This window comes from Hemicordylus capensis, chromosome 4, assembly GCF_027244095.1.
Source record: "Hemicordylus capensis ecotype Gifberg chromosome 4, rHemCap1.1.pri, whole genome shotgun sequence".
In the NCBI taxonomy this organism is placed as follows: domain Eukaryota; kingdom Metazoa; phylum Chordata; class Lepidosauria; order Squamata; family Cordylidae; genus Hemicordylus; species Hemicordylus capensis.
The window spans coordinates 259,704,059-259,726,862 of NC_069660.1; the positions used below are offsets into that span (position 1 = coordinate 259,704,059).

At 42.9% G+C, this 22,804-nt stretch overlaps 1 protein-coding gene across 15 annotated transcripts in view; it reads left to right on the plus strand.

Moving 5' to 3' along the window:
- LOC128324682 (transmembrane protein 68-like) overlaps positions 1–22,804 on the plus strand; it is a 48,945-nt gene that overhangs the window by 20,252 nt on the left and 5,889 nt on the right. For 2 of the 15 annotated variants that reach the window (XM_053249501.1, XM_053249503.1), the window contains exons 2-8: positions 368–1,038; positions 9,200–9,315; positions 11,231–11,381; positions 12,347–12,748; positions 17,360–17,752; positions 19,844–20,008; positions 22,387–22,583. In XM_053249501.1, coding sequence (XP_053105476.1) covers positions 17,434–17,752; positions 19,844–20,008; positions 22,387–22,583 — 681 coding nt within the window. In that variant the 5' untranslated portion in view covers positions 368–1,038; positions 9,200–9,315; positions 11,231–11,381; positions 12,347–12,748; positions 17,360–17,433. Of the gene's footprint in view, positions 1–367; positions 1,039–4,159; positions 4,707–9,199; positions 9,316–9,986; positions 11,382–12,346; positions 12,749–15,483; positions 17,753–19,843; positions 20,009–22,386; positions 22,584–22,804 lie in introns of those variants that run through there. The other 13 variants (XM_053249499.1, XM_053249514.1, XM_053249500.1 and 10 more) reach the window with 11 other exon arrangements.

The window sequence follows — 22,804 nt, forward strand, 5'->3', positions numbered from 1 at the left end:
GCAGGCCTGTTCTATACTGTCTGTGTTTTGATATGGCAGTCCCTGCGCTCTCAGTAAGGGGCCATTCACATTTCTGATGCCTTCTTTTGGGTGTTATATTTGCATTACAGTACTACAACATTGTAAAAAAAAATTAGGGATGTGCAAAACGTTTTGGGTACAGAACGTACTGTACCCGAATCAGGCCGTTTTGGGCGATTTGTATACAAAACAAATCGCCCAATTGCAACTTCCGAAAGTTTTGGAAACAAAACACCTGAATTTTGGATCCAAAATATTTGTTGATTTGGACCTCCATTTTGTGGTGATCTCTGAGTGCAGTCTCCATTTTGTGTTTGATGTCGATTTGATTTTTCCGCCCTTCCAGCATTCAGATTGGTAAAGGAAAGCATGGGCTGATCGGCGGACAATTGCCTCCTTGTTCCCAATTGGCTGTTTTGGCTCTTGGCACTCCTGACTGGCCCCACTTTGGCCAGGGGGTCGAAGACGGGGCAAGGGTGAAGGGGGAGTTGGAGTGATTTTTCATTCAATAAGTTTTAAAGAGGCAGCAGCCGCTATTCTGCCTTGTTCTACCTCATAAGAGGAGAGAGAGCTTTGCTTTGCCTTGTTTGCCACTATGCCATGCCATGCCTATTGCCTATTGCCTTCTGCCTTGTCTGTCTGAGCCTAGCCTGCCCACCCAGCCTGCCTGCCCCTGCTGGCTAATGGCTGGCACGGCTACCAGCACGGGAATGGATTAAAATTATCTCTCTGCTGCATTGCTTTTTTATTTTTTTGTTGAATCCTAAGAGGAATCCTTTTTTCACCCCCTTGAGACTGAGAATCACTGCCTGTCTGTGCCAGTAGCCCCAGCCACTGGCCACCTGGCCAGCCACCCCCTTTCCCCCCAGATTTTCAAGCCTTTTGCCCCAGCTCCCCCAAATCTGAAGAAGGAGAAGGAGAAGTCAAGAAGAAGCCTGAAGAAGAAAGTGTAGACTCAGAGGCCAGACCACCGAAGTGGACAACTGGACACGCAACATGGGTGAAGCCCTAGACTGAGTGAGTGTACTCCATTTTCACACAAACAGACACACACAATCCTTTGGAATTCTTTATTCTTGGGAGTGTTTCCGGTTTGGAGGGAGGTTTTGGGTTGCAATTGAATTTAAAAAGTTGTGTGTTGTTTAGTTTAGAAGAAGTTTAAACATGGGTTCTGTGTAGGGATGTGCAAGGACCAGTCTTAGAAGGCCCATTCTAAGGGCCTCTGGACTGGTCTGGACCTGGGGCCGGTTCGGTGGTCCGGCACTGGGAGGGTGGATCTTTAAGGGTGGGAGAGGGTGTACTTACCCCTCCCACCACTTCCCCCCCTCCAGCACTCCCCGTTTTGTAAGCATTTGGGGCAGCATGGTCACGTCTGTGCGTTGCATGCGTGATGTGCATGCGCAGTGAGATGTGCATGCGCAGTGAGGCTTTTGAAGCCATTTGACGAGGAACGAGGGTAGGGTCAGCAGGAAGGTACCCTGCCACTCCAAATGCTTACAAAATGGGGAGCGCTGATGTGAGAAAAATGGTGGGAGGGGTAAGTACAAACTCCCCCACCCTTAAAGATCCACCCTTCCCAGTGATATCCCATGGAGGTGCGGTTCCATGCACACCACTAGTTCTGTGTGGGAGGGATCCCCATTACTCCTCCCTGCACCCATTTACCTCCCACCCCCACTTCAAACTGCAGCATTCTGAGGCCATGGCCAAAATTGACCCTAAACTCACTAACCCTTTTGCAGAGCACACATGCACAGGAATGCTGTGCTTGCTGCCTACATAATCTCAAGCCTAGCAGTATATATATTATGCAATTCAAATGCCTTGGATGGTTTGTTGTTGTGCCTGTATTTTGGGGGACTCATGGATGGGCACAGGACAGGTTCTCTCTCTCTCTCTCTCTCTCTCTCTCTCTCTCTCTCTCTCTCTGGACTTTTTTGCAATGAATATTGGGCCATATTGTGACTTCTAGCAGCAGCATCATTTTTATTCAAAGTAGATTGCTTGCATCTTGTAGATTGCTACAAGCAAAGTAAATTGCTTGTAGATTGCTTGCCATTGTTGCCATCATCACTCTTTTACTTGTGTAGGTGGGAGGGGGGCCAAACCTCACTGTTCCACTGGCAGAATGTTGTTTTGCATGCCTACTTAACCCGCTTTTATGGCCGGGTGCCACAGATGTAGTTGTGTGTTGCTTGCTGATGAAATGCTTGGAGGAGGGAGGGCAGCGCACATTTGATGCTGTTGTTGGTCCTATTCTGCCCTACTCTGCTGCATCTGTAATACCACACTTGCTTGCTTGCTTGTTGCTGCTGCTGTTACCCTGCATTGCATTTCATTGTTGTTGTTTCACACTGTTGTGTGTAGATCAATTGCATTTCTGAGGGGGGGATGGTGGATATGGCAAGTGACACAGTGGATGTGCGTGACCTTTGGAAACCTTGTTCTTTGCAAAGCTCTGCTGTTTTTGTTGATGTGTGCTGCATCCACCCTATGGGACAATGGGGGCAGACAGTGCCAATTTCTGCCTCTGGGTGCCTCCCTGGAGTGTCATAGTGGGTTGGGTGGTAGTGCCCCATGGGTGCCTGCTACCATCCAGGTCTCAGAGTGATTGGGCAATGGATTGATTTTTAAAGTATTTCTGAAGTTTGCGCATCTTTGGGGCAGATTCAGGGCAGAAAAGGGGCTTCAGGCATGGATGTGCACATGTGCATAGAAATGGGTCCTGTCCCCACCCCCACCCCCCCGGTTTGGTTCCATCCAGGGCGGTTCGCAAGTTCTTTTGTTATTTATTTTGGTCCAAAAAATATTTTTCTACCTTTTCCAGGTTGTCGAGGTGGGGGGATCCCATGGAGGTTCCCCCTCCCCCCACTGGCCTCCGTTATCACCCCCTCCAGCTGATTTGGCCTCCCAGGGGCCATTTGTGCATGTGTGGTGGCATTCAAAATAGCTGCCACGCCGAGCTGCAGAGGCCCAAACGGGTTGAATAACCAGCTGAAGTGGCCGGAGGGGATGATACCAGAGGCTGGTGCGGGGAGGGGGAATCTCCATGGACCCCCCCACCTCGATGACCTGGAAAAGGTTCAAAAAATTGACCTTAAAAAAATATTATAATAATGAATTTTGGTTCGGTCCGGGCCTGAACTGTCGAACCGAACCAGGTCGACATCGAACCCATTTGACATTGAACCCGTTTGCATTTCCCTAGCTTCAGGGGCAGTGTAGATTCAGTGTAGATTGTCACTGAAAATTAATCCACTCTCATTTGCTATCAGAGAATCTACACTCAGAACACCTCAGAAAAAACAAATCCCAGTACCCCATGGGCTTGTGGGTATGGGGGTGGTTGGCACCCTATGTGCACTACACCACCACTTGCTCTGAGCCACCTTGGTGCCCCCCAAGTGGACTTGTGGGGCTGCTGAAACCTCCATTATTCCCTATGGGGGGAAAGCTTAAAGACACGCAAACTTCACAAATTCTTTAAAAAATCAGCCCTTTGCCCAATTCCTTTGAAATATAGGTGGTAGCAGGCACCTATTGGGGCACTACTTCCTGACCCACTCTTCCCCCAAACTCCCTTTCTGCCCCAAATCTGCCCCAAAGACATGACAAATTTTAAAAAGTCTTTAAAAATCAGCCCTTTGCCCAATTTGTTTGAAATCTGGGTGGTAACTGCCTTGCACCCATTGGGCACTACCACCCACCACAACCCACCCTGGGCCACCTTGGTGCAACCCACCCGGGGAGTTATAACTACGGCTGCTGAAATCCCCACTATTCCCTATGGCAAATTGAAAATCTCCACTATGAAATCCCCACTATTCACTATTCCCTATGGTCCCAGGGCAAAAAGAGTGGGGGGAGGTGGAAGCTACCCCCCAAATTTCAAAGAAAGTGTGCAAAAGGGTGATTTTTAAAGAATTTTTGAAGACACATAAACTTCAAAAATTCTTTTAAAATCACCCTTTTTCACATTTTCTTTGAAATTTGGGTGGTAGCTTCCACCCCCCCCCCCCCCCGCCACACACACACACACACACACACACACTTTTTGCCCTGGGACCCTTTTTTAAAAATCTGAATCAATTTGGATTCAGAAAATTTGGGTACAAATCAAATCTGGGGTGATTCGGGGGGGGGGTCAGATTCAAACCCAAAACAAATCGGCGGTGTTTCAATTTGCGTACAAATTGAAATGAGAAAATCGATTCGTGCATTATGGACCATCTAATTTCTTTGCTTTCTGCAGTTCAGTTGGTGCTGTCACGCCTGTAACTATCTCTGTAAATAAAATGTGGTGGGTGTTTTGTTTTTTTATTTTTCTGCTTTAATTGAAAAGACAAACATTGAATCTGCCAATTTACAAAGTGTGTTCTGGCCCACAAACATTTATGCCACCCTAAATCCATTAGGGTTTAAGGGTCCACAAGACACTCTGTTGTTTTTATCTACAGGAAATATCTCCTGACAATCAAACACCCTGTTACTTACTGATCCTGGGAGTCTTGCTCTCTCCTTTCCTCCAGTCACCTTGCCGTGGAAGAAGCAGGATAAATTATACCTTCAGCTGAGGGCGGTATTTCTCTGCTAATCCATGGAGAGACTGCTCCCTTTGTATTTTATAGAGAGCAGAGTGTGCCACCCTTATTGAGAAATGATATATTGTGACAGATTAGCTGTAGGTTCTGTTGGAAATTCTCTATGGTGAGAGAATCCCTTTTCAATATAGCAGAGTGCACAGAGGCACAAACACAGCGGATTTAGTTATGCATGCATGTGTGCTAAGAGTAAAGTAACTTGGAGCCAATTGCTAGTTTCAAATCAATATAAAAGGTATTTATTAAGGAACTCCATTCTAGATAGGAAAGTGAGGATTTAGGATCTCTAATCTATCTATCTAAATGGATGCAGATGGATTCACCATCTTCTCTGCACATATGGTGCAGGGCAAGAGACTTGCCATGTTGCAAGGTCAACAGCCAGGTAGGAAGAGAGAGAAGGAGGAAGGAAGTTGAATCCCCTAAGATTAGCAATCTACATTTCAAAGGGATAGCATCAGAGCAGCAGGAAGTGATGACCAAATGTCTTTGACCTTCTAGCCCTCTGACTTACTAGTCTGTCCTCCACTGTCTGAGGCAAAGAGACAGCGCAAAGTCCTTTCCTTCCAACACCCCCTCTCGTTGTCTCGTGACTCAGTTCACAATATTCATTTTCTCTCTCAGCTTTTCAAAGCAGGGTCTTGGTAGTGGCTTAGTGAGTAAGTCTGCGAGCATTTCATTTGTCGGGCAGTAGAGCAACTTGATTAGTCCATCTTTCTGCAGACTTCTCACTACATGGTACTTCACATCAATATGTCTGGTACTCCTCTTTACATCTTCTTGTTTGGAGAGTTGAATGCAGCTTTGGTTGTCTTCATACACTGGTATGGGCTGTGGTACATCTGTACCTAGGTCCTTCAGTAGTTGACACAGCCATTGTATCTCGTGACAGCCCTGTGCAGCTGATACATATTCCGCTTCAGTGGTTGATGATGCTACTATGTCTTGTTTTCTGCTTGACCAGCTTATCGCTCCATCTCCATAGAAAATTATGTGACCACTGGTGGATTTCCTGTCTGTTATATCTCCACCCCAGTCTGCATCTACGTATGCTTCTAGTTTTGGTTCACTATTAGCTGGCAGCTTGAGCTTAAAGTGTGCAGTACCCTTTAGGTACCTAACAAGTCTTTTCATTGCATTCCAGTCCTTGACTGTTGGTGATGCAGTCTTTCTACAAAGTAAACCAACTGCTGTACTAATATCTGGCCTAGTGAGTGTACTAATGTATAAAAGCTTACCCAATGCTTCACGATATCTATGGTTGTCAGATAGTGGCTCAGTTTGATCTTCTTGCTTTATGTAGTTCACTTCCATTGGAGTTGGTGTAGGATTTGCATTTTCCAGTCTGAGCAAGTTTATCAAGTCTTTAATTTTCTGTTCTTGGTTGATCAGGAAACTTCCATCTTTCTCTCTTTGTACTTGAATGCCCAAGTAGTGTGCAATGTTGCCAAGTTGCTTGACTTCCACTTCTTTGTTCAGATGATCCATTATTTCCTTGCTGTCATCTGGATTTTCATAGGCAAAAATCAAATCATCAACATACGCCAAAATGTAAGTCCATTTCCCATCTCTGCATCTCGTGTACAGGCAGGGATCAGCTTCACTTCTTTTGAAGTTTGCTTGAAGCAGCATATCATTCAGTTTTATATTCCATGCTCTGGCAGCTTGTTTTAAACCATAAATGCTCTTTTGCAGTTTGCATACATAGTCCTCTTTGCCTTCCTGTAAGAAACCTGGTGGTTGTTGCATGTAAATGTCCTCTTCTAGTTCACCATGCAAGAATGCAGTTTTCACGTCTAGGTGCTCAACATGCATTCCTTTGCTAGCAGCAATACTTAACAGAGTCCTTACTGTGGTATGTTTAACCACTGGTGCAAAGGTTTCATCATAATCTTCTCCATATTTCTGTGAATATCCTTTTGCTACTAATCTGGCTTTGTAGCGCTGAATCTCACCATCAGCATCATGTTTGAGTTTGAAAACCCATTTGCAGCCAATAACTTTTCTTCCTTGTGGTAACTTAGTAAGAGTCCAGGTTTTGTTTTTCTGTAGAGCCTCAAGCTCTTCAATTGCAGCCTGTTTCCACTTCTGGGCTTCTGGTTGTGGTAGCTGGGATATTTCCTCCCATGATGAAGGTTCTGGTTGTTCCGCTGTTCTTGCGAGGTAGGACAGCCTCGGAGCTGGAACACCTCTGTTTGAGCGCGTTGATCGCCTCACCTCACCCTCTGTGGTCTCTTCTATCACCTCAGGTGCGTCTGGTGGATCGCTGGGGGTCTCTGTGTCAAGTGTGGTTGGATCTGGATCTGCTGTCTCCTCCTCCTCCTCAGTTCCTCTGAGATCAGGAAGCATAATCCAGTCATCAGGGTGCTTGGTCTGGTTGCTTGCTTCAGTGTAGGCCCCCTCTGAAGGTGTAGCTCTTTCATCCTCTTCAAAACACACTGCTCTGCTTATGGTTATCCTGTTGGTGTCAGGATCCAGAATTCTGTAGCCTTTGGATTGTGCTGCGTAGCCTACAAAAATCCCTTTTGTGGCCCTAGGCCCTAACTTAGTCCTTTTTTCCTTTGGGATGTATGAGTAAGCCGTGCTTCCAAAGACACGCAGGTGCGTCAGGGACGGCTTATGACCATGCCAAAGTTCATAAGGTGTTGTTTCAATAGGTTTTGTGTTCATTCTGTTGTGTATGTATGTAGCAGTCATGATGCCTTCTCCCCAGAATTTCTGTGGGAGGTGTGCGTCAGCAAGCATGCATCTTACCATGTCCAGTAGAGTTCTGTTCATTCTTTCTGCGATTCCATTTTGGGGCGGGCAGTAAGGCACCGTAGTTTGATGCACGATTCCATGTTCTCTCAAGAACTGCTGTGTAGCATTGGACATGTATTCTCCTCCATTGTCTGTGCGCAGGATCTTTGGCTTCCAGCCAAATTTGTTGCTTGCCATCGCCACATATTGTTTTAATTTCTCCAGCATCTCTGATTTTTCCTTCAGTAAATAAACACACGTGTATCGTGAGAAATCATCTGTTATAGTTAGAAAATATTTATGATTACCTATGGTTGCTGGTAGTGGTCCAGATATGTCACTGTGGATCAGATCCAAGGGTCCTTTCGTCTTCCTTTCACTCTGCTTTGGGAATGGCTTGTTTACTGCTTTGAACTCGAGACAAGAAACACAGTTAGTTACAGTGTCACATGGTACAAAATCAATGCCATTAGCTAATCCCTGTTCCTTCATGTTTTGAATTGATTCAAAACTTCTGTGTCCTAGTCTTCTGTGCCATAATTGTAAGCAGTTTCCATGCTGACACAACTTGGCTAGGTTCATTACATTAGGCTGGTATGCCTCAGGTCTGGACTGGGCTGGTCTTTCTCTGTCTGTAAATTGCTCTTCCACATGATAAAGACCTTGAAATTCCGAGCCCACAAGGCAAACTTCTCCATTCTGGGTAACAACACATTGTCCATTTTTAATATACAATTCACAGCCTTGTTGCTCTAGCTTGGATATTGAAATCAAGGAGCTTGAGAATTCAGGGATATACAAAACATCTCTCAGAAAAAATGGTTTAACAGATCCATCCAGCAATTTGCAATATACAATTCCTTCGCCCTTTTTCTTTGCTTTAATTGTAGTATTATTGCCCAAATAAACAGTCTCTTCAGGAATATCAAACAGTTCAGTATAGAAACTTAGATTTTTAGAAATATGGACAGATGACCCAGAATCTAAAATCAGCTTTTCATTATTTTTCATTAAATTAACACTATAGTTCTTGTTGAAATGTCTGTCTGTATACTTGGAATCTCTATTTTCATTCTCCTTTGTTTGACTGATATTCCCAGACCTCCTGGTCTGATTCTTGGGACAATGCGCCACCCGGTGGCCAAATTCGTTACATAGGAAACACCTGAAGGCTTTGTTTCCAGCTGACCTCATTTCAGCACTGGCGGTCATGTGACCTCTCTCTCTGGGCTGAGTTTCTCTGGTGTAATCTGCTCTCTTTGTATGCAAATGTGAGGTGCCCATGCGGTTCCCTCTTGCAGCATTTCCTCCAGCATTCCCTCCCCATCTCGGGTTACGTCTGGAATGATCAATTGTTGCTTTAAGAGCAAAGTTGCTAGCCAGTTCACTTTCATAGCGTGAGTTTAAAAGGTTTCTTCGGTTAGCCTCCGAAGACAATGTTTCTACAGCCTTTTCAAAGTTTAGATTGGTGTGGGTTTCCAATTGCCCAATTATAGTGCTATAGGAAGCAGGCAAGCTCAAGAACAGAGTCTCCAGCTTTTGACTCTCTGTAAATTCCTCTCCTGCTTGTCTAAATTGAAAAAAGAAATCTTCCAAAGTCCCAATAAAAGTAGAGAAACAGTCCCCATCTTTATATTGGAGATCTTGTAATTTTCGGCGTAAATTAAACGTGTATGCCCATCCTTTCCTCATATGCATAGAATCTAGCTTGTTTAGCATCTCCTTTGAGGTTCCAAGATCACAAATAGCATAAAGGAAAGTTTTACTCACGGAAGCTGCAATCATCGCTTGTGATTTTCGGTCCTTAATTAGCCAGAGTTCCTTCTCCTTTTTTTCAGCATCCGAGGTTCCATCTGGCGGGGGGTCTTCCTCAGTAACTTGGTGGAGTCCCTCTGCTTTCAGTGCAATCCTCAGTCGAGTCTTCCATTCCAAGTAATTATCCGCTTCCAGGATGGTAAGCCTGAGTTTTCCCTCCAGGTATGCAGCCATGCTCACCGGCTCCAAAAGGCAGTTGCTGTAGATTAGCAATTCAAAGTGTCCACGCTAGATCTCAATGGATCTCCTGGAACAAACCTAACTATCTAGTTGCAGCACACGCAGCTCAAAATACTGCTCCCATAACTGGCTGGAGCCCATAACCTGTTGGAAATTCTCTATGGTGAGAGAATCCCTTTTCAATATAGCAGAGTGCACAGAGGCACAAACACAGCGGATTTAGTTATGCATGCATGTGTGCTAAGAGTAAAGTAACTTGGAGCCAATTGCTAGTTTCAAATCAATATAAAAGGTATTTATTAAGGAACTCCATTCTAGATAGGAAAGTGAGGATTTAGGATCTCTAATCTATCTATCTAAATGGATGCAGATGGATTCACCATCTTCTCTGCACATATGGTGCAGGGCAAGAGACTTGCCATGTTGCAAGGTCAACAGCCAGGTAGGAAGAGAGAGAAGGAGGAAGGAAGTTGAATCCCCTAAGATTAGCAATCTACATTTCAAAGGGATAGCATCAGAGCAGCAGGAAGTGATGACCAAATGTCTTTGACCTTCTAGCCCTCTGACTTACTAGTCTGTCCTCCACTGTCTGAGGCAAAGAGACAGCGCAAAGTCCTTTCCTTCCAACAGGTTCAGCAATGTTTAAGTAGGTTTATGCAGTGCAGAGGAGTCACACCCAAAGCAGTATGCATCTTTTCAAACATAGGAATTAGTGCTTTCTTTCTTTCTTTCTTTCTTTCTTTCTTTCTTTCTTTCTTTCTTTCTTTCTTTCTTTCTTTAACATATTTCCATACTGCCCCAAATGTGGGTCCCTGGGTGGTTTACAAATAACAGGGCAATGGAATTTGCCATCTCAAAAAATATAGTTAATCACATCAGACAATGAGTTAGTCTATAATTCCTCCTGTAATTTCATCCTGATTTTCCAAGCAGCAAAGACATACACATTTTAATATTACAGACATTGTCATTTATCAGAAGTGACAGCATCAGAAATTAAAAATATCAGAAGGGTGATCTCATTGATATGACAAATATCTCAGAAATCTTTCTGTGGAATCTTCATAAGCATGACAGTAGATAACATGATGGACAATATCTTCTGTTTCTCTTGCATCACAAAAATCGGGATTTGGCAATAGTTACCCTCCAACCATACAGAAAGCATAGACTGACATCTTAATTCTGTGAATGCTTGTTGAAGAGGAGCATAGTTAAATTCTGGAGGTACACAGTCTGACTGGGCACACCCTTAAATAAGTTAAACTGGAATTAGCTTTTAGCTTGCTTGCTTTTGGATCAAATGGCTCAGCAGAGAAATGACTTGACTAGCAAGCCAGAGGTTGCCGGTTCAAATCCCCACTGGTATGAGTCTCAGACAGTGGGTAACACCTATATCAGGCAGCAGCGATATAGGAAGATGCTGAAAGGCATCATCTCATACTGCGCAGGAGGAGGCAATGGTAACCCCTCCTTTATTTTACCAAAGACAACCACATGGCTCTGTGATTGCTAGGAGTTGACACTGACTCGACAGCACACTTTACTTACCTCCATACAGTGCTTGCTTAGTCTATGGACCTCACTGCCACTGGTTTAGATGGCCTCTGATTGGGACTGAACAAATTTACAGTGGATGTAAATTTGTTCTCTCTCTCCCCATGATTCCAAAGATCCAGTAACTGGCCAAAGGTACCTAGAACTCAGTACTGTGTGGGGCTGCTGGTGGTTCCTGTGCCTAGTGTTGTCCAGGAATCTTCCAGCTAAGCACCTGCCTCTCATGCCAAGTAGAGGGTGGAGTATGAACTTCTGAAGCATGAAGTCATTGTGCAAAGCCACAATTTAATTCTGACTCTGTGTTGTCTCTGGTTTAGCCTCCCTCTGCCTCCCCCGCTTTAAACAACAGAGATAACAACAGAAATATTTCCTGAAAATGAAGGTGAGATGCTAGCAAAAGAAAGCTGGAGAGGGCAGAAAGTCACCGTTTTCAAGGCTTACATTTGAAATAAATCCTTCCTGGATGAGGTAACTGCAATTTGACTGTATAATTGTTTCCAATTATGCAGGTGGTGGGGTGGTAGGAGCAGATGCTTTGATGGAGAAATTCAAGGAAGAGACTCTCCAATGGACTGTAGTAGTTCTATTAGGAGGAGGCTTTAATTACATCTTTAAGATTCAACTTTCAAAACCATTAACATTTTATGGGGTTTATGTTTTGAAATCTTACATTTGAAATAATTTCTTCCTGATATTGGATTAGGTAACTGCAATTTAACAGTATAATTTAATCAGTCGTTCAGTCTTTATTGATACAGTCACTGCATCCATCGATCTTTATTGATATATAGACCAACACATTAATGGCATAATTAATTGTTATTAACTGCCCAGAGACAAAAGTTTGGGGCAGTGTACAAATTTGACAAATACATAAATGCATAAATAAATATAATAATTGTTCCCAGGGAAGCAGGTGGCAGGGGTGGGAGGAGAAGAGGCTTTGAATACCTATGGAGCAATTCAAGGAAGAGACTCTACAATGAACTATAGTAGATTCTCCCACCCCCACCACCAGTATTAAAGAGATGAAATCTGTTTGGGGGTGGCTTTAATTCAATTTAATTCAATTTTAAAGATTCAACATGCAAAACATTCAACAATCAATGTTTCATGGGATTTATGTGCACACATCAGGAGTGGTTTTTCCTAATGAGTCAGGGGGGCACCAAAGGAGCACAGCTTCCTCTGCTTCCTGGAAATCCTTTTGCTGCTCTCTCCCCATCCCTGTACTGCCTGCAGGCTGACCATTTGTCAGGTAGAGCTGTGCAGTTAACCATGGAGCAGCGCAGGGCAGGAGAGACAGAAGAAAATGGAGCTCCAGGAAGCAGAGGCAGTTGTGCCTCCTTTGTACCCTCTCTAGCTCATTAGGATGAGCCCATTGTAAAAAGTGCTTGTTGAAAATAACTTAACTCCTTGATTTGTTCATTTAGTGCAAGACAGAAGGCTACAGACATCAAAGGAATGTAGCAGTTATTAAGAAAGCTGGATCTGACCCAGAGTCACAGTTCTCACCACATAATCTTCCCAAAAGTGCTGAGTTTCTCTGACTCATTATAGCAACCTGCAACTGTATGTGAGAAACAACAACAACAACAACAAAAAGCAAGGTGCTGCAGATGGGACCATTGCAACATAGTGATTGATTGATTGATTAAGTGCCATCAAGTCAGAGACCACATAGATAGATCCCCTCCAGGATAATCTGTCTTCAACTTGGCCTTTAAGGTCTCTCAGTAGTCCATTCATTGCAGTCATAATCGAATCCATCCACCTTGTTGGTGATCGTCCTCTTCTCTTTCCTTCAACTGTTCCCAACATTATGGACTTCTCAGGTGAGCTGGGTTTTCGCATAATGTGTCCGAAGTATGATAGTTTGAGCCTGGTCATTTGTGCCTTGAGTGGAAATTCTGGATTGATCTGTTCTAAGATTTATTTGTTTGTTTTCCTGGCTGTCCATGGTATCCTCAAAAGTCTTCTCCAGCACCAAAGTTCAAAAGCGTCAATATTTTTTCTATCTTACCTCTTCAAAGTCCAGCTTTTGCACCCATAGAGTGTCATGGGGAAAACTAATGTTCAAATGATTCTAATCTTTGTATGTATAGACATGTGACGACATCTAAATATCCTTTCCAAGGCCTTCATTGCAACTCTACCAAGTGCTAATCTGTGGCATATTTCTTGACTGCTGGATCCTTTACTATTGATCGTCCATCCTAAAAGGCAGAAGCTATCCACCACTTCAATGTCTTCATTATCAATTCAGAGGCTCGTTGCTGTACCCATTGTCATTAGTTTAGTCTTCTTTACATTTTTTAGTCGTAATCCCATTTTTTTAAACTTTGCTCCTTGACTTTCATTACTAGAGCTTGTAGATCATCCGCATTCTCAGCTATCAGAGTGGTGTTATCAGCATAATGCAAGTTATTAATGTTTCTTCCTCCAACTTTAAAACCATGGTCATCTTCTTCCAAGCTAGCTTCTCCCAGTATATGTTCAGCATATAAATTGAATAAATAAGGAGAAAGTATACAGCCTTGCTTTACTCCTTTGCTGATCTGGAACCAGTCTGTTTCACCATGTTAAGTCTGGACAGTGGCTTCCTGTCCTGTGTATAGGTTTCTCATGAGAACAATGAGATGTTCTGGGACACCCATTTTCCTAAGGATATTCCACAGCTTGACATGGCTGATGCAATCGAAGGCTTTTCTGTAGTTGATAAAGCACACATTGACTTCTTTTTGGTATTCTTTGGCTTCCTTAATTATCCAGCAAGCATCAGCAATTATGTATCTTGTTCCTCATCCTTTTCTGAAACCAGCTTGACCATCCAGCATTTTCCTTTCCATGTAGGACTCTAATCTGGATTGGATGATCCTGACCATTATTTTGCTACCATGTGAAATTAAGGATATTGTGCAATCTGTTGCACAAACTTTCTTTGCAACATCTTGCAAAGATTTGCAACATAGTACCAGTAATCTTCATTACGCCTCCATCTTCATTACGCCTACATGATATTGTCATGGGGTGACACAACTGTCTAAGCTGCCCTCCACCCTGCCTGGGGAAAATGTTTCTATGGATGTTATAAGGAAGCGAGAAAAAGAGAGTTTAGCAGAAGACACAATTTATGCTGATCCTACCAGAGCAAGGTAACTGGAGGCAAGGGGAATTCTGGATTTCTAGAAACTATAAGTGAGAGGAAAGCATAGTAGTCAGTGACTGTCAGCTTCATGGTGATTCAGAAGGGCTTTGCCTTTTGATTCCATTGCACTGAGCAACTGGATCTTGGTGTCTGCAGGGATCTGTTTCTCTCTCGACTACAAACACTTGGGTTCCACCACCCCCACTTTCACCCCAGTAGCATTTGTGCTATGAAGAAGCAGACAGCAGCTTTATCTAAATTCTAAAGTAGGAATTCCTACTTTAGTTATATTCCTAATTGGTTGTTTTACTTTTGAAGCATTGTGTTTATTAGATATTATTATTAGTGAATTATAATTTATAGTTATTAATTTGAGTATAGAAAATTTTGTTCTTTTGTTGATTGGTGCAAAGTGTATATGTTGAATTCACATGTTTTTCTGAAGTGCTAGTATAAAGGGGAAATAAATCTCCCACCACTTTAGACTAGGGGCTCAATAGTCCCTTAATTTGACTCAATGCATTTGGTTCCTATTGTCAAGGAGGGCTACATTTGTGGTGGCTCATCCAGGATATGGGAGTATACCTTTGGATTTTTTTTTTGAAAAATTATGTTTGAAATACACACACATAAATGGAGTCAGAACATCAGAACTAGCTTTCAAAGCCTTCCATACAATTTAATAGACTTACTTGTACTCTAAACTGACTCTGCATATTTAAGAAATGTCCTTCTTCTCAAGGCATATGTAAGAAATGTCTTTTTTGGCAATGCTTGTGGTGCCTCTAAAATGAACAGTATGTTCTTGAATATCCCATTCATGCACAATATCTGTACATAGAAGCATTCTTCTGGGCCAGAAAATCACTTTTCATTTGACACTTTGCCTCAGATACCCAGGCCCCAAAAAGTCTCATCTTAGTTTTGATTGTTGACTGCACTTTTAAGTGGTTTAAATGGTGGCGGGAGGCATCTAACTGTAAATCAGTAGGTGCTTACCTCTCCTACTAAAATGGTTGTTTTTTCATCAAAATAATACAGTTATGTCATGTACTTGTTGCAACTGAGAATATAGACATTTGCTATAGTTTGAGCATGCTCTGCAGCAGCGAAACATATAAAGCATGTTCTGCATTTGTCCCAAAATTCAACTCCTGTTCAACCTACCTGTGTCTATAATCAATTTTGAATAATAAAGGTGAGTGGTGGCTGGTGTGGGCACCGCTGGGGGGAGGCAGTGGGAGGCACCTTTAACTGTAAATTAGGAGGTGTTTACCTCTCCTCCCACCACATCTGAAAGCTGTTCAGAGCAGTGGCATGCGGCTCTGAACAGCTTTCAGGTGTGGTGGGAGGAGAAGTAAACACCTCCTAATTTACAGTTAAAGGTGCTTCCCACCCACCCCTCCCTGGTAGCACACACACCAGACACCACTGATAAAGGTACTTTGGAATCTCCAAATGTATTAGCAGACTGTTAGCCCACATGATGTTTCTAACCACCTTTAATTTCCAGCACACATTGCTGATCTACCCTCAAAATTAATTCTGTATTATTTCTTGTTTACACAGTCAGACAGGTGTTATTGACTGGTTTGTTTTATACAGACATCGAGTCCTATTATTATTATTATTATTATTATTATTATTATTATTATTATTGAATTGGTGTGAATGCATCAATTTTTGTCATTCAATCTGAGGTCAAGTCAAATCAGCCAGATATGATTTGAACTCAAATCTGCAAACTTGAATCTGCTCAGATTCCATGCAAGTTGGATTCAATTCAATTCTGATTTGAATCTATTCAACCCACTTTTAAAGGTCCAGGGGGCACCAAATCAGGTGGTGGGCAGGACTCCATTAGTGCCACTACCTCCTAAATTTCAAGGCAGTGGGCACTCAGTTGATTTTTAATGAATTTTCTTTTAGTTTTTAGTGATTTTGTATATTTCTACCAGATAGAATCATGGGGACTTGAAGCAGCTCTTACCATAACCATAACCCAGATCTCCAGCTTTCATTTTTTTAAAAAAAGCTAAGCTCTAGTACCTCACTGCCTTGCTGGTGGTAGTGGGGAATTAGTGGCACTCCACAACCCATAAGCCAGTAGGGTATTAAGTTCATTCTTTTACAAATTTTTGAACTGTTTAGACTCTTGATTCATTACCTACAGTATGTGTCCTGAAGCCTCATAGGGATTAATTATGAGGAAAAATCATTACACACCAAAGGGTCTAATCACTTCAAATACAGTAATCGCTCATTTTGCTCCCTAACTCCACTTCTACAAGGGCTAGCGCTTAGCTTTAAACAAACAAAAGCAAGCAAGCTGGGAATCAGGTTGAAACGAATAAAGAAAACTTCAAACTTGAATTTTGAATAATTCAAATCAAAACTGGGGAGATTCAATTCAAGCTTTAATTTGGCCAGGATGACTGGGCAGATTCATTTCAAGGCTGAATCACTCGAATTGACCAGATATGAGTTGAATCAATTTGAGCGAAACAGGGGTGTAGCTATAATGGAGCTGATGGGTTCAAAGAACCCAGGCTCCCCAGCTCCTGAAGGCCCCCCAGCTCCACTTCCTCCCTATTTTCTTTATTATCATTCTGAGAGGCTGCTGGGGAGAAGGGCGAACACAGGACCCCACTCGCTTAGCTACACTCCTGCCTCAAATCAATTCGCACATCCCTCATTATTATGAATAACCATGTATTCACTTGGAGCCCTATATCATTACCAAAGAAAAACAGAATCCTATCAGATAATTTATTATTGATTGATTGATTGATTTGATTTATATACCGCCCCTCCAAAAATGTCTCAGGGCAGTTGACAACAAATAAAAACAATTCAAATCAATTAACAATTCAAATCAGTACTAAATCAATTAAGTAATTAAAATCATTTAAACATTAAACACATTAACATTAAAATCACTTAAAACCAGCATTAAAAATTTAAACCATGAATTTAATTAAATGCCTGGGTGAAGAAATGTGTTTTCAGCACCTTTTTAAAAGTTGCCAGGGATGGGGAGGCTCTTATTTCAACAGGGAGTACATTCCAAAGTCCAGGGGTAGCAATGGAGAAGGCCCGCTCCTGAGTGGTCACCAAATGAGTTGGCGGCAACTGCTGGTGAACCTCTCTAGAAGATCTCAACTGGTGGTGGGGCTCATGGTGAAGAAGCCGTTCTCTTAAATATCCAGGGCCTAATCTGTTTTGGGCTTTATATGAAATGTCATGGAAACATGAATGTAGCCTGTGGGACAACCATTTGTGTCTTTTGTTTTTCCAGGAAAAAGGTGAAGAAGTACCATCAATTGTCAGGAAAATTTCACATGATTTATTTACTTCATTAGTATTCATAAAATGATAGCTACAACGACATTGGAAGCTTCAGGGCAAGAAAGTGTGACCTGGTTCACTCACATGCTGAAAAACTATATTGGTTTTGGTTTTCTGGAAGGCTATGTGAGCTACATGGCTTATCCTTTGTGGTTATTAGTGCCTTTCATACTGTGCAATGCAGTATATTTAGGTGTATTTTGCTCTTTATATATTTGCTCATTTCTTTTCTATATTTACAAGAAAAAGAATAACATACAAGAAGACACCACTAGCAAATTATGGGACAATGCAAAGCAAATTATTGCAAACTTTATGGACACAGTTGGCAAGATATGGCATGGTGAGCAAATGATTTCTTTATGACCAGCAGTCCCAATCTTGTTTGTTTATTTATATCAATGTGTTCATTAAAATATTTTATTCCACTTCTTTAAAACTTATAGCTTTGGAACAACAATTAAAAGCAAAGAAATGACAAGAGGCAATTGATTTACTGAAGTATCAGTTACAAGTAGGAGCAATTGTTGATGAAACTGCCTCGAGAGTGATTGGCCTGCACCCTCTAGTTCGGGCGAATGTGGGATATTTAGCTCAAAGGGGGAGACCCTTCCAATCAGCCTCAATTTGTGCAAGCGTATGAACTCAAGAAAATCAGCTTGAGAGAGAGGTTTCAATTAACAAAAGGGAGATTATTGAAAGAAACATAATTTACTAGGTGGTCCTAACGGAAAAGCAATGCAAATATGTGGGGAACTAACTCAGATTCCTCCTTGCCTCAGGCTTAATTTAGAACACTCAGTAGCCCATTGTGACACTTTTAATGACTCTTTCGCAAATAACATATCTCACATCCAAGCTGATCTGGATACTGCTATAGGTGCGAAGTCAATGGAAGAGACATCCAGTAACTCCTCTTATATAGTGAGATTGGATCAGTTTCAATCTGTGGCTCCCAAGTATGTGGACAAACTGCTTGGAGCTGTATGGTCCACTACCTGTTCTCTCGACCCTTGCCCAATATTGCTTATAACTCCTAGCAAGGAAATTATTAGAGATGGCCTTGCTGACATAATAAATGCCTCACTGAGAGAGGGCAGGATGCCTCCTTGTCTTAAGGAGGAAATAATTAGAACTCTTTTGAAGAAGGCTGCATTGGATCCTTCAGAGAAGAACAATTACTGGCCAGTCTCTAATCTCCCATGGTTGAGCAAGGTGATTGAGAGGGTGGTGGCTTCTCAGCTCCAGACTATTTTGGAGTAAACATATTGTCTGGGCCCATTTTAATCTGGCTTTTGGGCAGCTGATGGGATTGAGAGTGCCATGGTCTGCCTGATGAATGATCTTCACCAGGGAATAGACTGAATGTAGCTCTTGGTCTCTTAGTGGTTTTTGATACTATCAATGATGGTTCACCAGGAGGGGCTGGGAGTGTGTGTTGGGGGAATACTTTGTGATGAATCTGTTCCTATCTCTCACACAGACTCCATATGATGTGGCTTGAAGACTGTTGCTCCTCAAAATTGAAGCTACTGTATGGAGTACCTCAGGGCTGCATTTTATCTCCAATGATTCTTAACATCTAACCGGGGGATGTAGTGGTGGGTGGTGGTGGGAGAGATAATCAGGAGACTTGATGTGGGGATTATTGTTATGCTGATGATGACATCCAAATCCATTTCTCTTTGATACTTTCATCAGGAAATGGCATAACTCTTCTAAATGCCTGTCTACAGGCAGCAATGGACAGGATGAGGGATAACACATTGAAAATAAATCCGAACAAGGTGGAGGTGCTTATTGTTAGATATTGTAACTTAGGAAACATGATAGAGCTTCCTGTCCTCGATGGGGTTACACTCTCCCAGAAGGATCATGACACCATGACATCATTCCCCAGCCATGTGCTTCTGTTTGTAAACAAAAGTACATGGAGTTTGACAGCAGGTGGGTACCTATGCTACTTAGAAGGGTATTCACACAACCACCAGGGTGGGTCGGGGGGAAGGCAGGGTTTCACCTACTTCCCCCCAGACCATCCAGACGACTCCCCCGATGATCCTACTTCCCCCCAGACGACCCAGAAATACTTGGTGTGCCGGCACACGCCCAGACAATCCATGTTGCTCTGTGCAATGCGGATTGTTGGGGACCAGAACTCGTTTTCCATTTTTTGTTTTTCTTGTGCTCCACACAAGAAGCATAACTCAGGCTGGCCTGCCCTAGCCTAGGTTAGGCTGCTAGATTGAACAGCTTTTTGGTTTAGCAATCTTATGGCTGCTTGACTCTTTGGCCTATGGTCCCACTCAGCTCTACAAACTTCCCTTGCCTGCCCACTTCTTTCTTCCAAGTTGTACTCATTATGGCCTCTTGTGAAAAGGCCTATGCATCAACCTGCCTCTTGTTAATCTGTTGCACTTTGTTTTCTTCTCAGGTTATGAGGTTATTGGGATGGAACATCTACCAGAAGGACCAGGACTTATTGTTTATTACCATGGAGCTTTGGTTTTAGACTACAGCTTGTTGGTGGCTAGAGTCTATATGCAGAAAGGGAGACACATTCAATCTTTAGTTGACAATGGCTTGTATATATTTCCAGGTAAAGCATGATTATGATACATTTAAGATGAGAATATTGCAAATTATCCTAATGTTTTGAATGGTCATAAAGGGCATCTGCCCAGAAGTCTGTAATGAGCAGTCACAGAGGCAGAGATAAACAGGAAAGAGAAGGAGATCCTAACTATCTATCTCTACTCCCAATGCCACTAGTGGGACAAACTGACCCCTGCCTGTACTCAAGATTCAGAGACCATAAATGGACTTTTGTTGATAACCTGATTATTGCATATGAAGAAAAGCAAGACAGCCATGAGATCATACAGCACCTAAACAAAACAAAACAAAAGAGAGGTGAAGGAGTTCGGGAGCATCTCCTACTATCTTGGCATTCAAATAGAAAGAGAAGGAGATGGGACGTTCCATCTCAACTAGAATAAAAAAAATAAAGGATCTTCTAGAAGGCCTGGGACTGACAGATGCCAATGTAGTCAGTACACCAATGGATACATATTTCCTGAAGCAAGACGGAGATGGTGAACCTTTACCAACCAACAACCAATACAGAAAAGCAATTGGCAAGCTTCTTTATATAGCCACAGTGACAAGACCAGATATTGCTGCACCAGTGGGAATCCTAAGCAGAAATGTAAGTGCACCAACCAAGAATGACTGGACTGCAGTCAAAAGGCTGGGGAGATACCTGAAGGTATCTCACTATACATGAGATATTCCAGCAAGCAGCAACCCCAAACTATTGGGATATATGGATGCAGATTGGGCTGAAGACAAAGCTGATCGCAAACCCATCAGTGGGCACCTGTTTTTCTATGGAGACGGAGCAATAAGCTGAACTAGCCAGAAGCAGTCACTTGTGCTCTCTCAACCACAGAAGCAGAGTACATATCAGCCACTGAAGTGTGCAAGGAAGCTGTGTGGATACACAAGCTAATGCTAGACTTTGAGATTGAAGAACCAAAGTCTACCGAGATGTTGGAAGAAAACCAAACTTGTATTCAGCTCTCACGTATGGAGAAAGTCAAGTCTTGAACAAAGCACACTGACAAAAAGCACCACTATGTTTGAGATGCACAAGAGAAGGGGCTAGTCAAGTTGAAGGACTACCCAACTGAATTGATGGTGGAAGATGGACTGACCAAGCCACTACCTAGAGATCAGTTCCAGATGCTTTGTGAGAAGATGGGAGTTGTGAACTGCTGTGACAAGCAGTGATAAGGGTTGTTGGAGATCCAGCTCCAGATGGCATCAACCTGTGTACCAGTAACCCTAGAGACCACTAGGGGCATTGAGAGTAGAGGTAGATAGTTAGGGTCTCCTACTCTTTCCTGTATGTCTCTGCCTCTATGACCGAATGTACTCAGGAACTTCCTGGGAGTAACCTCCTCCTTCCCAGAATGCTTCCTGCTCTGTCTCTGAGCACCATGCTTCTATAGATATCTCTCTGATCAACATATAGCCAGAAGTTAGATATATATATTTTCCTATCATATGCACTTCTGAATAAAGTAGATTAGTTTGACCTTACATGAATCTCCATGCTGATCGGAGATAGGTTGTATTTACCTCCTCCAACCTGCACCTGCCAGCCTCACAAATGATAGGACGGGCTGGCTATGAACTGTTTCAGGCCTCAGAGCATGTGCAGCTGCCATTAGCATGGCCTCTGCACATGTGCAGAGGACCAAACCAGGAGGTAGCTGGCCCAGCCTGTCATTTGGGAAGCTGGTGGGGGGTTGAAGGAGCCCCTGCTGCCACTGCCCCCACCTCTGCAATCCCCGCTGCCACCGTTTAAAGGTAAAGATTACTGCCCCCCCCCCCCGGATATAGTTTCTAGAGAGCCCTTTAGTTGTAAAGGAGAATCCTTGCCCAATTCCCCTTTACAAGCATATCCCTCAATCGCCTGGGCACTTTCCAGACTAGACCCTGCAGTGGGGTCACATCGTATCTTGGAAGTGTGCTTCCACACTTCCGGTGTTGTGACACTGCAGTGCCTATGCAGACACAGCAGGGTGCCATTCACATTCCCAATGCCTTGTTTCGATATCAATTGCAGCGAGATAGAGTTAGGACATCGTATATCCGGTGTATGAGAGTTGCTGTTTTTTCGGGTGGTTAGTTTCCGCAAGAATGCTCCCCCTGCTGTTTACATTTTGAATGCAACTTGCCTGAAAGGAGACATTTTGCTGCTGTTGAGCAGCTATTCTGGAAAGCACCCTGGCTTGACAGCCAGACTGGACCAGGGCCCAGCTCGATCGAGCCTGAGCCCAAACCACCCATAGTGGCATAGTGGTCCAGATTCGAGTTAAATCCAGTTCCATGCACACTTCTAATATCTACACTATACCAGAAACAATACTTACATGAAATTGTTATTTTCTACTTGGCATATTTTTACAGGAACAAAACTTGCTCTTGATTTGACTGGTTGCACAAATGGCAACAAATCTAAATGTGTGGAAATTCTGAAGAAAGGCAATTTATTGGGAATTTCCCCTGGTGGACTTAGAGAAGGAAACTTTAGTGACCACCAGAACTACAACCTGATATGGGGTAACCGTACTGGTTTTGCTCAAGTGGCCTTAGAGGCCAAAGTGGTGAGTGATCTCCCTGGGATATTTTCTTTGCCCTTGTGATTATACAAGACAGTGTGTAATGTTTTTATGTACAAATGCACTTTGTTGACTGATAAATAATGAGACCAGGGGAACAGAAACACATTCACCTATCCATCCAGTGTCAAAACAGTGAAAACAATCCAAGCGGGATATTTGAAAAGTCAGAATGGGGTACAGTTTCAGCCCTAGATGACTTTGCA